Genomic DNA, 25000 nt, shown 5'->3' with positions numbered 1-25000 from the left:
CAGCTTTTCTGCCCGGCAACAAAAAAAAGAAATCAGAGTTGATGGGTGGATATCGTTTCTACTACGACGTCTACGAGTAACAGCGCCTTTAACTGATCCATTTCCACACACTTTTAGTGGAGCTCGTCCACTAAAGGGTATATATACTGCATATATATATATATATATATATATATATATATATATATATATATATATATATATATATATATATATATATATATATATATATATATATATATATATATATATATATATATATATATATATATATATATATATATATATATATATATATGCCTTCAGCTCTTCCATTGAGACAGCCTGCCCAGAGGGTCGTGTCTGACCATTAACAGATACGTGATAAAACTTGATATAAGGCACGCTCTCAAGTCACCTCCCAGGGACTGACCGGCCTTATCCTCATGTGATGAGAGGGGGAGAAAGGTGGAAGAGGGAGAAAATGGAGGGTCTAGGCTCTAGGCCTTTCTACAGGGGGAGTGGCCTGAGAAGGTCAACTCAAGGGGAGAAGTGGGAGGGTGCTATTGGAGCACGTAGGATGAAGATTGGCTAGAGGAGTTAAGAGTGACGGGCGGCCGTTGTTGTTGGATACTTACATACATGCCATAGATGGTATTTTGCAGGTCATAGTTCAAGCCAGCGAGCTCGGCTGCATATGCATACTCGTTGAGGGAGTCCTTCAGGAGCTCCAGGTACAAATAGGCCATGTTACAATGCAAGGGGTCCACATATGCAAACGGGCTGTGGGAAAGAACAGTAGCTGTGAACCCGCAAACACACGCTCACACACACACAGAGGATTTCAAAGGGGAACAGGGTGTTGCTGATGTTTTTGCAACACAATTGAAGACAAAACGAGAAAGTCGATTAGTGCGGAGAGAAGGGGGCAAACAAATAAAAGTTTTTATTGTAAACAAGATAGCTGAACAAAAACAAGACATAATTCACACACAATTTCAACAGATTCACACACAGTTGACTATTTTGATTATTTGTTGTTTGCCTTGGCTTCAGTCATGCTCATGCATCTATTGTGAGTGTTGCTATAACCCAAAAACGAAATAATAAACCTAACACAAAGCACACACCGAGAACCAACGGAGAAAGGCTCCGCAGAGTGGAGATTAGGCAACAGATTGAGCACGCTCAGTTGAGCAGAAAAGTAGAAGTCCAACAAAGCAGAAAAACCCTCATCACATTAAGCCATTAGTAAACAAGGTGCCCTCCATGCAGACAAAAAGAAACATTTTCAGCCAAGGAGAAAAAAAAAAAAAAATGGCATATTACTGTGTTGCCACTCAGAAAGGGAGAATGAGTTTTAGCGCTTTTGGAATCACAGACCCAAGATTTTAGCTTTGAATGCAGCATTTGAATACATTTATCATTCCTCTACAAACTCTGTGCTAGACATGGCCTGTAGCAACTAAATTGTAACACTGGGTGACATTTGATTGGATTGGGTCTAACATGAGGGAAAAGAAGAGGCTGTCTCGTCTCCGAAGAGACCAGGATACTTAAAGCTGCTTGGCGACCTACCTGAAGAACTCAAAGTTTAGACAGGCCTTGGGCAGGAAGAACTTATCGTCCTGCTTGAACCATACTTTACTCATCGCCGTGTCCTGGTGGAGGAAGAGAAAGAGAGAACAAATCACGATTCGTTTTTACTATTCTGCGTCAACATGGCTCGCTTGCTTCGATCACTTGCTACGTTCACTTTATTCTCCCATCTCTTTCAATTCTTCACCAGAACTACAAAGTCCCCGGGCTCTGGAGAACGAGCTTGTCAGCAAACGGTTTCAACAGCACCGCGGGCGAGAAATTGCTAGAGACACCATCTTTTTATCAATACACCTAAAAGCACGCACACTTCCAAGAGAGAACTACACTTAGCTGCCTCATGGGTCATGGACCTGACAAAGCCATCATCAAACAGCCAGGGCAGAGGAGGCGCTGTACCTTTATTAATGTGGGCGTGGAGGGTGCATCTTTCTCCAGGGGGTAGATCTCAAAGTTGGTGGGGATGAACTCATTCTTCATGGGGAGCTTGAACTTGCCGTTGAAGTCAGCGCCCGCCCATTTCTTTAAGGACACGAGAGAGAGAGAGAGAGAGAGAGAGAGAGAGAGAGAGAGAGAGAGAGAGAGAGAGAGAGAGAGAGAGAGAGAGAGAGAGAGAGAGAGAGAGAGAGAGAGAGAGAAAGAATGAAGGTAAGAAAGAGGAAAAAAGAGAAAGAGAAAAAGAGAGAGAGAGAGGGAGGATCAGAGACCGTACGTAAGGTCACCTAGCTCTCTCTTCTCTTGTATGACTCATCAACACACACACACACACACACACACACACACACATCAAATAAACTCGGGAGGGGAGTCAGTCACCTCAGGGGTGTCAGCACGCCCCTGCTTCCCTCTCTCACTGCTTACTTCACCCGCCTCAAAGTCACCTTGGCTTAGGAGACGATGAGGGAGTGATCACGTTATATTTCGCCTCACACAAAATTGAAATGGAGAGAGAATGACATGCACTCTCTTTAAAGAATGGCTGGCTTTGAGCCTAGATTAAAGGTATAACCATAGAAAATTGCTTGGCACGTGAAATACGGTAGCTGTGTGTGGCCATGTCAAGAAGCAGCACAGGTATTCCCCCCCCCTCACTTGTTGTCAAGCTGTTTCAATCAGCCAATATTAAGCTCAAGTAACACTAATGAAGGTTTGGACTTGGCAGTAATCACCACACAGTTCTATTTAGAGAAAAAAATGGTTCAGGACCAAGAAGCTAATTAAGGTTTCGCTCCAAGCATCTTTTACCTTAATGACCTCTTCAGAGATGGCCTCCTGCTTGTACTGAGTACCGTACCATTCCTCAGTCTTATCGGTCTGTCCTTCAAACGACTTTGAGACCACCGCAACTCTGCAGGGAGAAAAAGGATGACGTGATTACTGACTCGGTCCATCTTTTGAGGTCACACACACCCTCACGCACACACATATTTAATTGCAGTGCTTTAACTGGCTGTTGTGCCTTCCCCTGCCTGGGACCCGGTGCATTATGGGAGTTGCTCTGAGGTTCCTGGACTGGTGGTGGGGAGGGGCACGGCCAGATCGATGCGCTAGGATTAGAGGCACACCTTGGCCATCGTGCTCCCGTGATCGATGGACAACTCCCAGAACAACTCGGCTTGCTATTCTGGGCGAGCGGCATCAGTGACCATGAAGGAGTCAATGTCACAGGGCAAATTAAACCCACAAGGCCAAAGAAGCCCGACAGTGTGTCTGAGCTGCTAAAGACAAAGTCATATGTCTGACATCCAGGAAGCAAATCATCTCTAAAATATACATCTATGCTTGGTGGAATGCTGTTTTCAATAGAAACATCTGTTGAATGAATGTAAATGCAAAGGTCATCATTAGGTTTGTTCATTTCAAAACACTAGATATTGTCTTAATTCAGACATGCAAAACCTTAACTGATTCTGGCGCATACAGAGGTACATTTCTTTGACGACTTAGACTGAGTCCGCTAGCGTTTTTAGATATAACCGGAGTCAACAAATAAATACAAAACACCCATATGCAAAGTCATGGGCCATAATAAGGATATAAGGATGTGTGTGACTTTGCACACGCAACTCCACACACTTGCACTACATATCTACTGCATTGTAACAAAAAGGAGGAGGGACAGGTGACTGCTATTACGTCATTGTATGTCAAGGAACACTCCGCTCTTCTCCCCAGCAAATGGAATTTTACTGTGTTATTTTCATGACAACTGTATGCAGGCCAAGGCAATAAAGCCGATCCAATTTCACTGCAAAGACTGCTAAAGCCATACGAGTGTCCCAACTCCCCCTTGCGTTTTGGATTGGCCCTGCTGGGTTTCCAATGGGGGATTATGTGCAGAGCGGAGCTGCCTTTGTATCTGCTGTCAGACACTGCTGTGGCCCAGCTAGCGCACAGACACCCTGCTGTGGTTCTCCGACACTGGCCCAGCCTCACTTCTCTACGGACGACCGACCGCACAGATCCAAACAATGCCGTCTGGCGTATTTACATGGTGTCTTTTCTACGATGTTCATAAAACATGCATGGTCCCCATCAAATAAACCAATAAAATAACATAAAAATAAAATAAAAATGGCTAATAGAGAGTCCCCCCACTCCCCATATTAACTTGTTTTTACTGTCCTGCACCTACATGACGGCTCTGCATGTGGACACTGGTATATCATTTCTTACGGGGCAGCCTTCGCGCTTCGGACTTGTAACCGGAGGGTTGCCGGTTCGAACCCCGACCAGTAGGCACGGTAAATGCAGAGACCAAATTTCCCCTCACGGGATCAAAAGAGTATATATATACACACTTATACTTATGAGTGATTAAGTCCAGTCCTGGATTATTTTCACACACACACACACACACACACACACCTCTCCTACAGAAGCATCTGCACATCTGTGCAACAAGGCTAAAGGCCAAGTCTGCGGTACAGACGTGAGCTCACAGCCAGTCCTCACTGGACCAGGCTTCTTTTTCATGAGCCTGGACCCCACCAGACAATGTTGGCAGCCATGACAACAGTCAGGCAAGAAGCCTGCTAGGATAGCAAGGCTGACTTTTTGAAAAAGGACACTATAGCATGATGTTTTTTTTCGCAATGGCAAGAAGCCTGTTAGGATGTTTGTAGATTCCGCTACATTTTGTGGCGAGATGAAAAGCAGGCGAGGGCAATGAACCAAACAAGATGAAGGAAAAAATACGAAGCATCAAAGAAAGTACACATCTCCTTTGATGTTGCAAAGGAAATTGAACCTGCCCACCTTCCCCTCTAACATTCCTGAAAAGCTGAAGTGAATAAAGGGTTTTAAAAAATCAAATATAGTTGGCTCTCTAAAACAATTCGTACTGGGCCACTAGGTTTCCAATTCCCAACTCAGGCCTATTTCAAGACACAGACTAACAACATCCTGCAAAATGGCCCAGAATAAGAAGGACACCTTGTGTGTACAAGACAATTTGATACAAACTTTCTCCTCAGACTTGTCCAAGAGAGAGGACAACCTCAAGTTTTGGGGTCAGTGCAAAGTGGATCTAATCTGAGGCACCATCAGAGTTCTCCGCCCGACAGTGATGGAGAGAAAAGGGTAAAAAAAGCATTTTAAAATCTTGCCACTTAGAGCCCATTCAGCTGAGAAATGTGCCTCTAAATGTTACACAAGGAACGAGGGCAGTTGAGGGAAAAAAAAGAAGAAAAAAAAACTCAGAAATTGAAGGCCTAAAAAAAGATCAAGTACATCAGATGTGTGCAACCAAAAAAAAAGATGTGCTATTCACATAGGTACATTCAGCTGAAAAAAAAAAAGTTTCTTGATCATGATCATACTATTCTCATCTGTAATGGATGGCCTACAGTCCTGCACCCACCTGACATTCTCTGGCAGGAGTTTATCCAACACCATCTGGATCAGATCAGGCCTGAAGTCCTCCAACAGGTATTCCGCCGCCAGGATCTCCTCCAGCGGGTAGTACTGGAGATGAGAAGGAAAGAGAGAAAGAAAGAAAGAAAGAAAGAAAGAAAGAAAGAAAGAAAGAAAGAAAGAAAGAAAGAAAGAAAGAAAGAAAGAAAGAAAGAAAGAAAGAAAGAAAGAAAGAAAGAAAGAAAGAAAGAAAGAAAGAAAGAAAGAAAGAAAGAAAGAAAGAAAGAGAGAGAGAGAGAGAGAGAAAGGAGAAAGAGAGAGAGAGAGAGAGACTCATTATCAGCACCTCATCATGCCCACTACACTGATGTGATGGAGGTATTCACAGCCAAGGGTCATCAAGTCTGCATGATCTAAAACTATAATTTAATGGTAAAAGCAGAATATGTATGCACAAGAGAGGACAGTATGAATCTAGAATAATTTTCATTTTATGTAGTCAACTCAACATTTATGCTACTACCACAAAATGCAACTACTTCATATCCTTTGTTGAGTGCTCACCTCACTATTCTAATCAATGGGGGGAACAAGTGACTACTATTCACCTTCTCAAATCCAGAAACATCCATCCAACACTGCATTTGCACCATATGGTATCAAGCATAGACTGTATATATAGAACACTGTCTATGGTATCAAGCAATTAGGGTAACTAGTGTGGACTAGAAGTGAAGCATCATCGCCAACACTGATGAGGCACTTCAGTGTCCAGCCTCCGAGTGTGGATGTCACTGGCCGCTCTACTGCCATGATAGCCTCACGTCTCGTGTGGTGAAAGTCTCATCTCGAGAGGGTGCATGACCCGTCACACGCCCCCCCACAACACTGCCCCCTCACTACCGCAAAGCTTCAATTACAGAGGCCGGGTGACGACAGCGATCGGATGATCTGAGCCTCGCTTGTAACCATGGCTACAACCTTTCCAGATCGCCACGGAGACCGTGACGGTTGTACTTACGTGCAACAAGCCGGCCACTTTAGACGTGTAGCCCCGAGGACGCTCCTTGTCCTTGAATCGAAAGGCAACATTGTTTAGATCCTGCAGGGAGGAGAAAGACAAAAAAGAAAAACATAAGCAAAGAGGACCAGGTATAAAAAGCCCTAAAGATCTCACTTGCGATTATAGACACTATTGGACTGTTTCCCCATACATGGATTAAACCTGGTCCTAGACTAAAACCATTTATTTCACTGGACGTTTCCACTGCAGTTCTTGCTTTAGTCTAGAATAGGGCTGAACGATTTATTGCATTTGCGATAATATCGCGATATGATGAAACACGATTTTCAAACCGCAAAGGCTGCGATTTGTAATATGTGACGTCACCATAACGCATTTATACTTGCGCTTGCCGACGTGCCACCGACTCTTCTCACCGACCACTGAAGAAGCAAAAAACGTAAACAAGAGGACCAGCTAACAGCGTCAAGAAAGGTCTGATCAGTAGAGCTACTTTGGTTAAAAATAAACCTCTTCATTACCTTTTGCTCGAACCTGCCATGTCCCTGGTTCTAGTTCATAATTCCCCTGTGCTGCTACTCTTTCTGGTAACTTTGTTCACTTGTCCAGCTGACAATTAAAACTCCACGACTGTTTAGGCTGCACAGCAGCCATTCACCTGTGCACTGGGGACTTTGTTTACTGGAGTACAGTGACAGTGGGGGCATTTGCGATATCCAAGGGGGTTGGCGGCACAAACATTTCATCTCACAGGTAATGAATTGATGCATAATGTTATCCGCAAGTAGTTGACACAGCTAACCACCAAAAACCCAGCTGTTCTAACATTAGCTTACCAGCTAAGGCTCTAGGCTACATACATGCTAACTGCTGATAACTTTGCCTGTTTAAAGAGTTTTGTCTCCGCGATTGGCTTTGTTGTGATATGAACAAACTAGTTAATTTGCATGCATGCGTATTAGCATGCGGTGTTGATGATGCTAACCTTTAGTTAACACCGAGCGAACGGTCATTCGGCCGCATTTATTTAGCTTACAACAATCTACAGTAGTTTGTTCCGATTCAATGCAAGTAGCCTACAGAGGAGAGGAGCGGGTCTGTGTGTGTGTGTGTGTGTGTGTGCGTGCGTGTATGGAGAGCACAGGACAAGGAGAAGCCGTGTCAGTGCCACTACATGTAGACCTATTTGTTAACTAACGAAAGAAGGTCATATCTACATGAAATAGAAACAAAATAGAAACAAATCAGAATCATTAAATGTTTACAAGGCTGGAAGTTCAACAAATATAAGTCTACTAATGTGATTAAAATAGTTAAATAAAAAATTTCATTCATCAATCTTATTCAATGACCTAATGCCATCATAACATAAGCCTGGGCTGCAAGAAAGAACAGTTTATGTTTAACTTATCTAATTTTGTGTTGGCCATACTATAGAATAATATATTGCTCGTCTTTGTTGAATAAGACAGAAGATAAAGAGCTTAAAAATAATCGCATATCGCATTGCAATCGCAATATTGGTGAGAAAAATCGCAATTCGATTTTTTTCCAAAATCGTTCACCCCTAGTCTAGAACTAGGTTTAAACCATGGTGGGGAACCTCACCCCCATAAAGTCCCAGCGGCAACAGTAGGCTGCTGCAGTATGATTCAGATGCAGACCGCACCACTCACCTTACATTCCTGGAACACCCACTCCTGGGGTCCCTCAGTGCGAAGCTTCTGAATATACTGGAACATGTGGAAGATGATGTCCTCAACATGTACTGTTAACAAGGCACAGGAACACACCAAGATCAATGGTAGTGTGATAAAAACACTTTCGCCCACAAGTAGACAGAAATGAAAGGCTCAAAAATATACAAAGATCTGAGGGGAACACTCACAAAGTCCTTCTTCAGTAAGGTCCACGTTTATAATGAAAAACATGAAGCCTTTCGCGCCTTCCTTCTGGCCTCCAACTAACGTGTTGACCCAGCCTGGAACCACAGAGGACATTAGCGACAGTGCTCATCGTAACGCAAATCCAGTTTCAGAGACAGACTCATAATATGGCTTGAAGCAAGAGCAGGAGCTCTTTAATAACACAACTGTTTAGTTCTGATTCAGAGTGAAAAAAAGCCCCTTGCAATGTTGTATGCTAATCCGGTTGAGTATCAAACTATCTGGTTGAGTAAATTGTACAAATTGCATCTGAATGAACAAACACTTTCAGTAACATCCACATGTTTGAAAAACCATTGCTCACCTTTAGCCTTCAGCTCAGACAGCAAGCTGCCAGGACCTTCATGGCCGATGAGGTGACCAAGGTAGTGGCCAGGGTTGGACTTGTAATACTTTTGCAAGTCAGGGATGGGGAAAGTGACGTAAAGGTTCCTAATATCCTTTATGGGGACAACTTTATAAAATTGCTGGAGGGAGGGAGAGAGAGAGAGAGAGAGACACACACACACACACACACACACACACACACACACACACAGACAGAGGAAAATAGTCGTCACTTTCATTACTGCTGTACTGTTAACACAACCTAAAGAGACGCGTGTGTATGTATGTGTGTGTGTGGTGTGACAGTGGGCTCACCCTAAGGTGCTCCTGTTGGAAGGGGTGCTCAGGGAACTCTGGGATAGGCACAGACTTATTCTCCACCTCTGCAAACAGCTTGACTACCATGGATGTGAGATCATCCAGAGATTCTATAGGGCACAAATGAAAGTGCCTTAAGAAAACCGCAGGAAATTAGTCATTTTCTGTTCCTGACATGATAAACACCAACAGCGCTGAACATAATCCTTCCTAATGCTAATTCTCCTGAGTTTTGTGTGCATACATAATGTAATTTGTCCTTTGCCATAAGCCCTTTTCCTACACTGTTAATAGGAATTAAAAGTGGCAACAAACTTTTTCTGATCAGTAGAGCCCAGCTAGTGAACTTGGAGAGCTGATGCCTATGAAGTTATATAACTGAAAACGTAACAATTGACCTTACAATTGGTTACATGCATTTCTAGCCTCCTCCCCACCATTTCGCCCACTGTCCACTCTCTAGCTCTCTCTTGAAATGGAGATTTGATCTCAGTAGGATTAAATAATTGCATTAAATAAAGATACATTTCAGCTGCTCAGGCCCAGAGGCATACCACACAATGACACAAAGAGTCACTTTGGCAGCAACATTTACTATGATGACAATGTACAATGCTTTCATGGCCCAAACACTGGCCTGGGGACAGACAATGATGCTCGGTAGACTACGTGAGTGATGAGTGACAAGGTCTGCGACCAATCAACACAGTCACAAACCTTGCCCTCGCCAACACAGACATTGCACTCATTTCAACTGGAGACACATGATCCTACGATGCCCCTTAATATGAGAGAAGATGAGCCAACAGGTATACATGAACACATGATACAAGAATATTTTAAACATGGCAAAGCTTTTTTTTTTAAATATGTATTTGGAAATCTTTATATTCCTCTTTTTGGGTTCAAAAACTCTTTCACTACGAATCTAAGTGACGGATGTCCTACTTGAAGCATGCATTGTATTTCAGTTTATTACTCATATCACCAGGGGGTCAGTTGAAACCACAGAAGACATTTGATCACCGGAGACAGTTTATCAATGAATATTAAATATTATAATTTGAGAATTGAAGATGGAATATCATTGTATGTTTAGTTTCACCACACTTTATCTTTGATATACAAGCCTCTATCCAAGCCTCTAAAACACACAAAGTGCTCACCTCCCTCTGCCCAACACACAAACAAACAAACACATACACACACCTCAGCCAAGCACAAACACAGCGCTCATCTCTGCCTAGCACACACACACACTGCGCCTCAGCCAAGCCTAAGCACGCACACGCACACACACACACTCACAGACAGACAGTGCTCATCTGAGCCCAACACACACACAGCTCACCTCTGCCTAGCACACATAGCCCCATGAGGTTGGAGGAGTAGTAGGTGGAGTGGAATTTCAACAGCTCCTGGCGGACATCGATTCCATCTTTAGAGGGTCTTGTCTCCAGGGTCAGCTTGTTCCCTAAAAATAATTCAAAAAGTGTTAGCTGGCTACGGTCAGGTCACACACTCCCTCGTCTGCCTTCAAGGATAAAATAGCCATGTCTATTGGGTTTATCGTTCATTCAGAATTGTTAACGGTAAAAAAAATCTACTGTATACTTATCTCTGATCAGAAGAGTAAGAGAAGGCACAGTAATGGTAAAGGCTGAAAACCCACAGGTATTCCCGTCATAGAAGATCAACCATTGCTGAACGACACTTGACCCACAGGCGTCTGACATCTCTATTTGCCTTGTAAAGCTTCACATGACTCAATTCTGCCCCCCAGTGGCTATTCAGCTCCAAGACAAAACGGATCCAGTTGAGACGCATTGACTACACCCAAATTCAATTATTGGCATTAAAGTGCTTCAGAATAGCCTTAATGCAAATATATTGGGGGAGATTTACATCTGGGTAAGATACAAATATTCAGTGATTCACCTCATGCAAAAAAACACATCCTAAATAATCACCTTAAGGAGCCTGAAAAAGCAGCAGCTATTAAAATGTTTCTTTAAAAAGCATTACTCACAAATGTGTGTGAGGTTCTGCACAAATATTTCTTAATTTAACATGGGCAAAGTATTTCTCTTTTTATATATTTATATTTTTGCCTTTATTTAGACAGGATAGTGAAGATCGCCAGGAATCGAGAGATGTAATGGAATGGGATCAGGAAATGACCGCAGGTCAGATTTGAACCTGGGTCTCAGTAGGTACTCGGACCCGCACATGGTATAGACTCTGTAGCCACTTGTGCCTCAGTGTCCTCCACCAATGTGTTGCTCTCACCAGATCTGAACTTGCCCTCTGGCAATGTGTTGCTCTCACCAGACCTTAACTTGCCCTCTGGCAATGCGTTGCTCTTACCAGTTCCGAACTTGCTGAAGGGGTGACTGGGGTTCCCCGTGGCTTTCTCCAGCTGGAAGAGCCTCCAGGCATCGTTCATCAGGTTCTTCTCATGCTCGGAGTCCACGGCGTTCACCTCCCGGTCCTTGCAGCTCTCGTCGAACAGAGGGCACAGGAAGAACTGTGCAAACCTGCACAGACAGACAGACACACACACAAACGTACACACACCAAGGCACACGCACACATAAACACATACCACGTCAACTTAATCAAGAAACTGATGGGGGGAGGGGGATAGACACAGACACACACACAGCAGCTGACCATATTTGAGACCCAGAGACACAACATAGACAAAAACGGCAGCACTGAGACAACACAGAGACAACCACATAAAAGAAGAGCATGCATTAGCATGTAAAATGGCACATTGAGGCCTTGCACTAGTCACTGCTGCTAACCTTGATAGAACACACAGGGTGATACAAAGAACACTAAAAGCTCCATTTCGTTTTTTTTTTTTTTTTTTTTTTGTATGTTTTTGATGTAAGAAAATAGCTCTGTGCTCCATTTTCCTTTTGTGAGTTAGTCATGCTCTGCGGGATACGGACTGTGGGAGTGAAGTCAAAGCTATAAAACCCTGGGCATGACATGTTTAATAACATCTGTATGCAAAAAGCTATTTGCATGTTTCAATTGCCATGTAAATAAGAATAGAAATGAAAGAACTTGATGGGAAAGTAATTTGTACCACAATGTACGTCAAACACAACCACAAACAAAACCTGCTTTTCAGTTTAATCCAGTGTTTCCCATACATTGACTAATCTGTGGCGGGGCGCCATGAAATCAAAATCGGCCGCCACAGATTAATATTCTATGTTTAATTTAATTTAATTTATTTTAAATTAAATACAAGATCAAATCCTTGCATTGCCATTGAGCTGCGCTTTTTACGCACGCAGCCTTTCCTTGCCCCGCCCCGCTCTCTCTCGTAGCCCGCTGCCCCTCCTCTGCATGTGCAGTTAACAAAGTAGGCTATTCACGATTGTTGAAGGATTGTTGTTGCCACATAGAAGCATTGCATAGAAGACGTCTGGCTAAATTGCTTTTAAATCCGCTTAGCATCGTGACCAAGCTGCGCAAATTTATTCAAAACTGCTGCATTGAAGTTAACTCTGCTAAGGTCTTATCACAACATAGTAGGCTACATTGAAGTAGAGGTCTGCACTCCCACAGTAGACCCGCGGGACCCGACGCAAAAGAGTGCGGCGCAGGACCACTTTTGAAAGCTCTTTGCGGGAGCGGGCGGGATGAGAGAGGTGCGTTCGCGGGTGCGGGACAAACCGATGATTCACTGCACTCCCGCAAATTAAATATGTGCGTAAAATTAAATATGGAAATGATTAAAAGTAGTGTTCATAATTATAGTTCAGCTGGATGTTCTGTTAGGCAGCATTAAATAACGGGGTTTAAGCATAACTGATGGATAGCAGGCCTATAGCCTATATTATTGTCATTTACGTGGGTTCAATTTGTTCCTGCTGCTCACTGTCAAAACTCGAAATCGAAAGCATGACAGGAAGAGGGCACCAGGCTAGGCCTACTTCAGTTGTTAGCCTACATTCAGAACCAAGAAACTGACATCTGGAGTCTTTCTCAGATGTGTGTGCTCCTTTCGTGAGACAGAAAGAAAAGCTGAATAGGCTATCCCTCCTGCATGCAGGCTTTAGCGGGCGGGAGCAGGACATCATGTTACAGATGCGGGCGGGAGCGGGACTAAAAATGACACATTAATGCGGGAGCGGGACAGAATATTGCGGGAGTGGGCGGGCGCAGGACTGAAATCAGTCCCGCGCAGACCTCTACATTGAAGAGACTAAACTAAATTAAGTTATGCAATCAATACTGTTTGGATGTCGAATTTAGCATGCTTAGCCTACTTACAGCTGCTTGTCAATTTCGTTGAAGGGCTCATTTTATTGACTCAGACACTGAATGTTTGCAAAATCCTGATGTAAATGGAAAAGTGTAAATGGAAAAGTGCTTGTCCCAAGGAGAAGTACGAACCTTTATTTTAACTATGTAGAAAACGTTATGAATTGCATCCACACATCAGCAGCCTTTTAACTGTGTTAATCACAAACGTCTTAAAGTGACAGGCACTCAATTAGACCTATACACTACCAAGACGATCTTAATACCACCCCCTCCTGTTGTACAAGTCAGCTACCGCCACAAATTGAATCCAATTCTGTGGGAAACACTGTAATCGATCACCTAAAACCTATTATGTACGGCAATCATGCTAGCTATACATACCACAGGTTATCTGGGTATATAAAGAAAATAATATTTATTTGCTCATTTACTTCAGAGAGCAAGTGCCAGGGAACCAGTCTGACATAATCCAGTCATGTGAGTTCTATTGTTTGTGCGTGTGTGTGTGTGTGTGTGTGTGTGTGTGTGTGTGTGTGTGTGTGTGTGTGCCACAGCCCTGAGATCAGTCAAATAAATGTTCACCAAATGTGCTGCAGCCTACACTGTCCCTACAAAAACTTCATTACAGGCAACAGGTAGATCCATTTCATTACACTTCACATTTCTGCACTCTGTAGACGTTCTGAAACCTACAGCAAGCATTTAATTTGCATTCATGTAACGTTAGGGGGGTTGGGTTTGAATGTCCCTGTAAAGAAACCCTTTCTCTTGTTACTGACAGCTGGTCACAAACTACCCACTACATAATGCAGTGGCATCAGAGACCCCACCTACCCAACCTGAAACTAATCATATTCAGGAGCTTTTCATGAAATAGCAGAAAAATACCATAATTAGCACTGAGCATTACAAAATTACTACTATTATTCTGTAAGACAAATATTTTATAGAATATGTTCAGAAGTTAAATTGCAAACGTGTTAAGCATCCTGGACACAGGAGGAATACTCTGCCCTGTTAATGGGCCAGTCACACAATACTCTCCAAGGTCGTACATGTGACCCCAAGGTCATCCACAGGACACCTGAGCTTGACCACATGTTCTAATGAAAAGGACAAACCCACCCTAAATGGTCAAGGGGATAAAAATGCAATCCAACCCCAACCCAAGAGCCCAGTATGCCTTCCAGATGGCCCTGCACATTAAGCCTCACACCTTGGGGTGTGTATATACACACACAATGGCACGAACCAACCAGGTAAAAAAACCTGCAGCATGACAGGTGTTTCTCTGACTCAGCACAGCTGAGCAGGCGGTTCAGATGACATTCACGTGGGTGTTCCTACTGCAGTGCTCCTTCATAAACCACACACCTTGAAACCAGTCTTGTGTGAGGGCCTACACCTTCACCAGGACTCTCCCAAATTAGAACAAAGTTTGTTGCTGTACAACCTCAACTTGCCAAGACCGACTTGGCAAACTGAGGTCAGAATCTACACTACGAACCTAATACGTCGAACGACATGTTGAAACCCTAGGAATCAGTCACTAAAGCAAGCCATCGTATTGAAGTTTATTACACTCTACCATTAGAATCTCAAAGTCTATATGTAATATGATGACACAAAACTATGAACACAACTAAAAGGTTACAAAAGAAAATGTCGTAGGCAGGGAATGACCACTGCACTCACCTGTCTAGCGCCCCCTCTAGGTGTTCATGAGATACATCAAAGTAGTAGTTGGTGTGTTCTCCGCTGGTGAAGGCATTGGAGCTGCCTGCATGCTCGCTGAGGAACTGGCTATACTCATTCTCCTTGGGGTACTTCTTAGTGCCCAGGAAGAGCATGTGCTCACAGAAGTGAGCCAGGCCAGAAATGTTGGAGGGGTCCGACAGGGAACCTGAACCAGACAGAGGCAGAGGTGCATTGTGGGTAAATACTGTATGAAGAGCCATACTCTGATTATCAAGCTTCATTGACATGCTGATTTTGATTGGAGATACGTTATAGTTACATAAGTTATATGGTTATGGGATTTGGCAGACACTTTTGTCCAAAGCGACATACAAATACAAAACAATATAATACTTTTAACAGGGAACAATTTAAAATGTTGGTCAGACTACATTAAAGGTGCTCTAAGCGATGCTGGGTAACGTCACATCTGACTTTCAAACAAAACAGAGAGCTAGCTCGCTACTTCCTCTACCTCCCTCCTGTGCTGCTCCTGTGCAATTGAAACTCTCCTAAACGCGCGTCTCGTCTGTGATTTGCTGGAACAGTTTGTTATGTTTTTATGGGCTAGGTTTGCCCAGGTTGTTTTTATGGTCGTTTCTGCAGTCTGGGCTACCCACAGAGATTGTGTTTTTTTACAGTGTATTCAGGACACAGACAGCTAGCGGTTGGTTAGGTGATGCTTGCAATAAGTGACATTAAATGTTTTAGCCTAAAAAACGTGTGGCATCACTTAGAGCACCTTTAAGGAGAAAAGCAATGATTAACAACAATGTCAATTCAATCAATAGCCTAACGACATAAGCAATAAAAATGCAGGAAAATAGCAATAATAAACAATAATGTCTATAGATGCACCGATTGCAATTTTTTGGGCCGATTCCGATTTTTCATAGAGTTTGACCTGCCGATTCCGATTTTAACCGATTCCGATTTAATTTCTTCTTACCATTTTACACCACACACACACAAATAGTTATTTTCTATCTTTTCTTTAATAGAACATGTTAATATAGAAATGTGATCAACTTATCAATAATGAAATGGCTGTTAAAGAAATGGAACCGGTAAATGAAACATAGACATTTAATAAACTTATCAATAATGGAATGGCTGTTTCTTCTTCAAGTCTAACTTCAGCTGCAGTATCAAACTATAATGCTTCCCAGTGTGGGACATTAATTTCAGACTACTAATATAAATGCATTTATGGAACACCCATTTTTTTTTCTTCTCACATCCAATATCCAACTAAAGATATAAGAACAATTTTCATGATACATTTGAACATGCTTCCATTGAACATATTTTCATATGCATTGATGAATTTATGGGAGGGCGAGGGAAAAGTGGGAGTAGGCTATCACGCAAACACTGGGGAGAAGTGCTAATAGCGATTAGGTGCTCCACCATATGAAAACAGCGCACGTCTGTTTTGCGGTGAAAAACTTAAATCCAAATTCCGGTGAAATGCATCAATTAGGCTATAGACATTTTCAGAGACAGCTGATTCAGTATTCAGAGCATCAGTTTTCTTCATTGTAGTCTACTATGTCAAAAGCAACTTTAACGTTCTAATAGGCTATCGTTTGTTCACTTTTTACGACATCCACTTCTCAATCTGCAAGACTAGGGTATTAAGGCATAGCCCTAGTCTACGTGCAGTAAATAGTTTGAGTATTTTTTTTAAGTGGAGTAGAACTACTAGGGCTACTGTATGTCGCTGCTTGTTGACATCTTATACATGTCATGTAGCCTATGATCGCTAAACTTTGATTATTTTTAATGTCGCAATCGGTTATCTCCGTTCAGCTGTGCTTGTGGTTCAGCTGGGGCATAAAATCGGCATGTCTCAGACTGCCCGGCCGGTCGCCGGTCATGGCCAATCACGTGAAAATCTGCCAATTCCGGTCACCAGCCAATCTATCGGTGCATCTCTAATAATGTCCATTCAATCAACAATATAATAACAATAACAATAGCATGGTAAGACTACATTAAGGAGAATATCAATAATAAACAATGTCAAACCAACAGCCTAATGAAAATAAACAATACTATACAAACCATAACATATAAGAAGTGCTTAATGAACTAAGTGCATATTGAACAGATGCCTTTAGACCCCTCTTAAAAGAACCCAAAAATATCACAGGAACGGAGAGCACTGGGCAACTCATTCCACCAACATGGAACCACTGAGGAAAAGAGTTTTGAATTTGACATAGCGTTTGAGACTGGTCGACACAACAGACGCTCATCAGAAGAACACAGTGGGCAGATGTACATCTCATTGAATTAAAATAACAGGGAGCAGATTCAGTCAGTGTCCTACAGGGGAAAGTGAGAGATTTAAATTTAATTCTGGCTAGTATAGGGAGCCAATGGAGAGTAACTAGGAGAGGAGTTACATGTGTCCTCTTTGGCTGATTGAAGACCAGGCGTGCTGCAGCATTCTGATTTAGCTCTAACGATCTTATTACAAAAGCAGGTAAGCCAGTTTATAGTGAATTACAATAGTCCATCTTGGAGATGAACATGGCCTGAACAAGAAGTTGTGTGGAATTTGTCAGATAAGGTCTTCCTAATCTTCCTAATGTTGTAAAGGATAAACCTGATTTTGCAATTGAAGCTACATGCTCAGAGAAGTATATTATATTCACAGTTATACTTGGCAAATATGTAATAAATTATGCTTTTTAGAAGGACATTCCAATTTTCTTCCACTGTTGTTGCAAGTGACTTAGTTCCAATATGTGGGGCAGCTGACGTAGGTTACATGACTTTATGAGCTACACAGCAACAGATCATAGTGTAAACTCCACAGGAGTGCTAACTTTATGATGACAGACGAGGCCTAAGCAATATCATAGCAACCTGCGACCATTACGCTACAGCAGAAAGAAAGACTGGTTTCTTCTAAGAGGCTTAGCTCTGACCAAAGATAACAGATAATAATTGGGTCACACTTCCATAGCCACAGTCTGCTGTTCCCAGTGTGTGAAATACATTTGGACTGAATGGGTCACTGCCAGTATCCCTTTTAAAAGCCCTACATATGTCCATTAAAGTGCTTTGCATATAAACTATATAAAGAAAAAATGACATGCTTGTATCTTCATCGGTTTATCCGCATAGTGCATGTTGGGTTTCTATTCTGGCTACAAGTATAACCATTTAATATGTCATGTCACCATCTAAAAGAAACCTTTCAAAGAGAATACCTGAATTATTTAGAAGTGAAGAGGTTGAGTAACTAATCGGAAAGAAGTCTGCTCTGCGTGTGTGTGTGTGTGTGTGTATGTGTGTGTTTGTCTAAGGGTACAATAGGGCTGCAGCTATCGATTCTTTTTGTAATCGATTAATCATTTTTATTTGCATTTTTAAACAACCAAAACAAATAATGCATAACAAAAAGGACATTGCTGTAAAATGATCAAGCAATTGGCACAGAGGTATTTATTCCAACTCCAACATTTGGCTCCAAAACTAAGCCCATTTATTGCAATTTACCCATTTAGTGTTTATAAGTGCCAGTGCCAACAATTAAATAATCTAGATCTGACATCAAAGGAAATATCTGTTTTATATAGATTTCTACACCTGCAGCATTTGGCATTAGGCTACTAACAAATAATTTTACCATTATTAAAAAACAGCCTACCATTAGGCTACTAACAAATAATTTTACCATTAGGCTACTAAAAAATCATTTCTGGGGTGAGCCTATATGCTACGGTAACCTAGCAACCTGTGTGTGTGTGTGTACACGCATGCTGTGCGTGAGGAAAGATGAGGGTGCATGCATGTGTATAAGAAGGGGTTCTTTTTTAGGCATACTGTCTTGCAATTGAACGTGAATAAGTTTACTACTTAAAAACATCAAAGCTAAACATTGATTATATCACGACATCGCTACAAATACAGTTTGTGATTAAAATCAGCCAACATCAATGTAGGCTATAGGCTACGTAGATAGATAGATAGCCTACTTTTATTGACGCTTGGTGAAACAGCATGGAGTGGATGTTTTTGGTTCAGATGCTTGTTCTTTACCTTTATGAGTATGTAATGATCCCAAAACTTTACTTTAGACATTCTCTGCCATTTATGGACATCTTGACTTCGCAATCGCGCCAGCTAAATTCAGAATGCATCACGATTCACGCGCTAGTGGTGTGCTTCCTGAACAACTGTCCGTGTGGAACAATCAGATCCCTGCGCGTATAGTGCGCGTCATAGGAATTTAACGAGGCTTCGAGGCAGGCTTTTTGCCTTGAGTAATTTTTGTAATCGAGTTATTCGAGTAACTCGATGAATCGATTTAGCCCTAGGGTACAACTATTTAAAAAGCGGTGTTAAATAGAACTGTCATGCCAGGTCTGTTTTTCTGTTTTCCAACAATGCAATACTACTGCTTACATTCCACAGAAGACAGCAAAGTGCTGATTCGTGTAGGGTTAAAATAGGAAGACTGGGTGGTAAACAACAGTTGGGTCCAATTCTGGCATGGTTAAGTGTCTTATTTAATAAACACAGTACTGCTGATGGAAGAGGAACAACTAGCCTAAATGTTTTAGTAGGAAAAACCAGAAAATGCCAATAGGGCTGCACAAGTTGAGGAAAATATCTAATTGTGTCTTTTCTGACAGATATTGTGATTGGATGTGCAATATATTTTTTGAAAGTAGAGTTTAAGTTCAGTAATCCAAATTTCACTTCAAGTTCGGCACTAGTGCCTAATGCATGAGAAAGACAGCACTCCTGGAACAATTAATTGCTAACCTGACCCTCGCCAGATGAATTTCGCTCCGCCTAGCTCCACTCATCCATCTGAAACCGATCCATTGGATTGGTGTTTCAGAAGGCTGGGCCTAATCAAAAAATGCTTGCATATGAGTGAATAAGCCACTTGTCCGTCATCTATTGACGTGCTACTTCAACCACTCACATCGAAGCCAACCCGTGATGCTGATAAGTCTCACGGTCGCTTCTCCACTACGTCAAATCTACGAAACTCCCGCCCTGCGTCCTGATTGGCTGAACCATAAAGTCGGTTGCAGAAATCACTCTCAATGGAAGAGGTCCCAGATGGATGTGAGTGAAGCTAGGCGGAGCAAAGCGGAACGAAATTCATCTGGCGAGGGTCAGATTAATTAATTGCAGCCTTTGAGATTAGCTAAATGCATTAGCTTAAATTGCAATATCCATTAACAATTGATTAATTGTGCAACTCTACTCTACTTGTCAATTCCCCTGTAGTAGAGAATCATGGGCACTGGGTATGTAGTGAGGATTTTTTAATTAAATAAGCATGCATCTATCTATCTATCTATCTATATCTATCTATCTATCCAATTTAAATAGTTTTAAATTGTTCTACAATTGTTGTAGAAATTGTTTTTAAAAGCTTTAAACTGTTTACCATGTTTTAAGTCGCTTTGGTTAAAAATGCTTAGACCAAATGTAATGTTAATATATATAGCCATTGTATGAAAAGAGAGGCTAGACAGGATTTACCCACCTATGTGGACATCGAGTGCTGCAGAGGACTTGTCTGTGGTGGGATCGCTGATGAGCACAGCTTTCAGGCCATTCGTAAACTCAAGGCCCCTGTAGACCCGCTTGTCCTCTGGCGATTTGATGATTTCGCTCGCAACCCTCTTCACGGCCGGGTCTGTCATGCTGAGGGCCTGGGACGACAAAGAGCTGCAGTGAAAAAGAAGGAAAGGGAGTCAACTAGAGCCCCCACACAGGATCCAAGCTGCATATTTTATTTGATCACATGATTATGTCAGGCACAATTTATAATGGTAGTGTAGCCATGCACTCGAGTTGTTCTCCAAGAGTCACACGCTGGATGGAATGCGTATCTGGAGAGCTGGACGCAATATTTTGCAGCGACTGGAACCATCACAGAGGAGGTCTAATTTATTAGCTTAGATTATTTAGGTTAGGAATAATACATCATGATGACCAAACTAAACGTTACAGCCTGGCGTTTGAGAGCAGTGGTAATCTCTACAAATCGTAGGCATTTTCATGTACAAATAAAAGCTAAAAAGGTGACAAAAGCACTGCTGCTTAGCATAATCACCGATGAGGAGGCATCACCTGTCTGCCCACGTCTACTTATCTGACGATACGGGCTTAACTTTTCGCATTCTTCCTGTTCGCATGGGCCTAGCGGGGAGTCAATATAATTGTGACACCATCAAGATAACGTTACTCAATGATAGGAATTGAAGGACAACGTAATTTTATAATTTAAGTTTCTGATAATGTTGCCGTACAATGGTTTGAAATAACGTTACTGCACTGTTTCTGAAAACCCTTTCGTTGTGATTTGAAACGTTAGCTTGTCTTGCACAGACAGTGAACCTGACATTAGAGTTGATTTAGCACCATCATGGCCTAGCAGCTATCAGTTAAAATACTGTTGAGGCCAAGTAGCAGCGAGTTACTTCGTCACTCACATTAAAATAAAATATCAAGAGTGCAATGCCTTCGACAACGGGACGACCTGGTAGCATGCTTGGTAGCCAGAGCTAACCTTAGGTAACACTGTATGTCAATACCCCCAATCCTGCGCTCACCAGTTAGCATTAGATTTACCCAAGTCCCGTTAGCGCTGAGCTGAGCTGAACATGTTAGCAAGGTAGCTAACGTTACTGGACGTAAATACAGCAGCAACATTTATATAAAATATACATACAATATAAAGAATGTACATCTGTAGAACGCAGTGCTACGAATACGTTTCATAAACCTAGCTGGCTCTTCTATGGACAAACTGCCCTGGTTTTTCCATTTGCTAACTTAATGTTAACGTTGCGTTAGCTAGCACTACCTTCTAGGCCTGCTACTGTTGGGTAACGTTACCTTTCAAATAAACCCATGTTCATAAACGGTGTTTGATCGTGACCAAACACTTCATACATAAATTGCGCTGTCGTTGTTAAGTAAATCACTTTCTTACTTACCTAAAACCGTGGGTGAAATGTCGACAGGAGCTTAAAATGCGTGGGATTCTCGTCAACTGGGCCGGCCGGCTAACACATTGCAGCATTCTACAGACCTCGATAACAAAAAGCGAATGCGGCTGACATCGCCATGACGAGGCAGGCATGACCAATCATGCTGCGTTCCATTGTACTCGTAACTCGAAAAACTCGAGAAAAACTGCAAAAAATTAACTGATGTGCAATGGAACGATCATTGAAGTCGGGATTTCAGATCGGAGACTCGGGACAAAATACAGCCCAGTAAAACAACTGCGCACACAGTAAACTTAAAGCAGTTACCTGTCAGTCTATTTTTACTTTTTTACTATTGTTTGACTTTCTACAGCAACTAATAATGGCATTTCTAACCGTCTTTGTTCTATCTACATTAATGAGCCTAGTCAAACAAATATTTACATAGTTTCCTGTGGGCACCCAACTTTCTTCCCAAGCTGATGCAATTTCATTGATCAGAAGTCTCGTAAAAGCAACACAGAACTATCGACTTCTGACTTGCAAGGGGACGCAGCATCAAATCGAAGTGACCCTTGTCTACCATTGACCCAATTAAAGGAGAAGGAAGAGAAAATGTAGGCCTGCAACCAACTGTAACTAGGGTGGCCAGACGTCCTGCTTTAGGGAGGACAGTCTTGATTTTCAATGCCCTGTCCTGCGTCCTGCGCAACATCAAGCAGGACACGTATTTGTCCTCCTTTTTGAGACAGACTTGAAGAGCAGAGTTCCAGAATCTTTGCTGGGATGCAGCATAACATATCTTATCAAATTGCAATTCGCTTCCTGTTTGCTACCTCAATTGAAATGCAAGTGAAATTCAAGAATTGAATTGGAATTTAAGAGCCTGTTTCAATTCAATTCTGGAATTTTGCACAAGCCTGACACACACACACACACACACACACACACACACACACACACACACACACAGATGAAGACACTGAAGACACTGAAGACAAGTCCCCAAAAGACTGAAGCACTTTAGAAATGCTATACTTTTTGAGCAGTTGAATGCATTTTTAACAATCTCCTTTCTTATTTACATAAAAGCTTATTTATGCTAAAAAAAAAAACATTTTTTATTATGTATGTTACCTGTTATTTGTTTTTACATTTAAGTCCACACATGTTATGCTTTGTGGCACTCTGCACTTTAAAAAAAATCATCTCAGTGGTCAGTTTTTGAACACCACAACGTATTGAACTAGATGTACCGCAGAGCGGTACAAAATATGACCGCCGCCCAGTCCGGCACATTTTTTCCACAAAATAAGTCACGCTTGTCAAATTGTGTTCATTTCCTACTTTGTTCCTGCTTAGTTTCACTAATTCAGCAAAGTCAGGGTATCTGCTGGTCTGGCTGCTGGCTAAAAACAAAAGGTGAAAGGCATATATGATTCTAACTGTCTCACTGAATTGCATTATGCACACTCAATTCTCACTGGTATCTGCTAGACAACAAGTACCAAAACATGATTGTATGCATACATATATCTACTGTGTGTGTATGTGTCATACGTATGATTACTGTGAATGTATGTGTGTGTTTGTTCTGTTTATGCACATGTGTGCATATGGAATTGGTTAACATGACCCCTGGAGGCAAATGTAACCGGCAGACTAACTGCTGTACCAAGTTTGTCCTCCTGTTCTCACCGTAGCTCCTCTCCTATCGGTCACGCCCTCCAGTTAGCTTGCAGGTGGCTATGTACTCATTAGACACTGTGTTCGCTGTGCTGTCACCTATGAAAGGTATGTGCCAATGCTCCTTTTTCACTGCAAACATGTTATTTTAGCCAGCTGTTTTTAAAGTGCAACTGTTTGACAACAGGTATTTGGCTGTGTACCAGACGCTTCCGGGTAGTGTTTTGTTGATCTACCGAAGGTATTTACAAGCACTACACCGTAGATGATTGAACTGTATGGTCCTTTTGTAAATGCCTTCACGCACATTCACAGCATTGTCTTTAACGTAGGTCTTGACTGAAAAGACGCCGTGTACGCGCAGGTTGCACTTTCTATTGGGAGATGCGTTAAGGTAACATTGGCTGTATATCTCAGTAAGGTTTGCCATGTAATATGTGTGTGTGCATGTGTACATATGTATGTTTATATGCCAGTTTACAGTAACTGGATCTACTATAATGTGTCATGTTTCGCTGTAAGTCCTTGTGATTTAACTAGCCAATAACCTTTTATTATGTTGTATGTGAGCTATGCTTGTGTGTGATTTTATGTAGGTTTGCGTACTGGAGAGATACCAGGAGTCCCATTTCCATTCATGTTGAGTGCTGTATTCCTAGAGGTAAAAAGGAAACCGTGTTGTATTGTATCTGTATTGGTTTAGGCTGTATTTACCATAAACAATGGATTTTAACTGTGTTTGTTTACTCCTTTAGAAAGATTGCCACTGCTGCTTTGCCTCCTGTAGATTTAAGTAATTGTAGCTCTTGCCTCATTTTGTTTTCTTTATTTTGTTTTGTTTGTCCGATTGATTTGGCCTAAACATAGCGCATTGGTTTCATTTATTTGCCCTCCGTCCGTGGTGTGTCGGGCAACAGGTGTGGTATTGGCTGCCCCAGTATTTTGCTGCGGTAATGTGTGTTGGTAGTAATGCTAACATCTAGCTTTCTTGACCCAGCCAGTTATTGCCAATAGCAACCATATCTTCCCTTCTCCCCTCCAGAGAAACAGAGTGTTGCAGCTGTTCCATGGGGGCAGGTCAGCCCGGATCTGAGTCCTCCTCTTCGTGTACTTCACACAGTATTTGTAGTGGTAACGCACCTCACTATTTGCAGTGATCACTCTTTGTAGTACCTGTGCCTATCTTGGCGTGTGTGTGTGTGTGTGTGTGTGTGTGTGTGTAGTGTGTATGTGTTTATGTGTGTGTGTGTGTATGTTTATGT

At 42.1% G+C, this 25000-nt stretch overlaps 1 protein-coding gene and 1 long non-coding RNA gene across 4 annotated transcripts in view; one reads left to right on the top strand and one right to left on the bottom strand.

Moving 5' to 3' along the window:
• Window positions 1-22192, bottom strand: part of ide (insulin-degrading enzyme) — a 32469-nt gene extending 10277 nt beyond the window's left edge. Inside the window, exons 1-15 of one of the 3 annotated variants that reach the window (XM_048269300.1) lie at window positions 22059-22192; window positions 20600-20784; window positions 15034-15241; window positions 11416-11585; window positions 10400-10522; window positions 9046-9158; window positions 8708-8870; window positions 8346-8438; window positions 8134-8225; window positions 6455-6535; window positions 5441-5544; window positions 2824-2926; window positions 1978-2100; window positions 1558-1640; window positions 618-762 (exon numbers count right to left, since the gene is read on the bottom strand). In XM_048269300.1, the coding sequence (XP_048125257.1) occupies window positions 618-762; window positions 1558-1640; window positions 1978-2100; window positions 2824-2926; window positions 5441-5544; window positions 6455-6535; window positions 8134-8225; window positions 8346-8438; window positions 8708-8870; window positions 9046-9158; window positions 10400-10522; window positions 11416-11585; window positions 15034-15241; window positions 20600-20784; window positions 22059-22144 (1872 nt within the window). In that variant the 5' untranslated portion in view covers window positions 22145-22192. The remainder of the gene's footprint in view (window positions 1-617; window positions 763-1557; window positions 1641-1977; window positions 2101-2823; window positions 2927-5440; window positions 5545-6454; window positions 6536-8133; window positions 8226-8345; window positions 8439-8707; window positions 8871-9045; window positions 9159-10399; window positions 10523-11415; window positions 11586-15033; window positions 15242-20599; window positions 20785-22058) is intronic. The other 2 variants (XM_048269302.1, XM_048269301.1) reach the window with 2 other exon arrangements.
• Window positions 22193-23813: 1621 nt separating this feature from the next.
• LOC125311836 lies at window positions 23814-24353 on the top strand. The gene is made up of 3 exons (XR_007196532.1): window positions 23814-23846; window positions 23926-23979; window positions 24071-24353. It is a non-coding gene; the product is annotated as an uncharacterized LOC125311836 (long non-coding RNA).
• Window positions 24354-25000: the final 647 nt, after the last annotated feature.

This window comes from Alosa alosa, chromosome 18 (assembly GCF_017589495.1).
Source record: "Alosa alosa isolate M-15738 ecotype Scorff River chromosome 18, AALO_Geno_1.1, whole genome shotgun sequence".
NCBI lineage: Eukaryota > Metazoa > Chordata > Actinopteri > Clupeiformes > Clupeidae > Alosa > Alosa alosa.
Note: the sequence above shows the minus strand (reverse complement) of the source record. Positions and strands in the feature narration are given on the sequence as shown.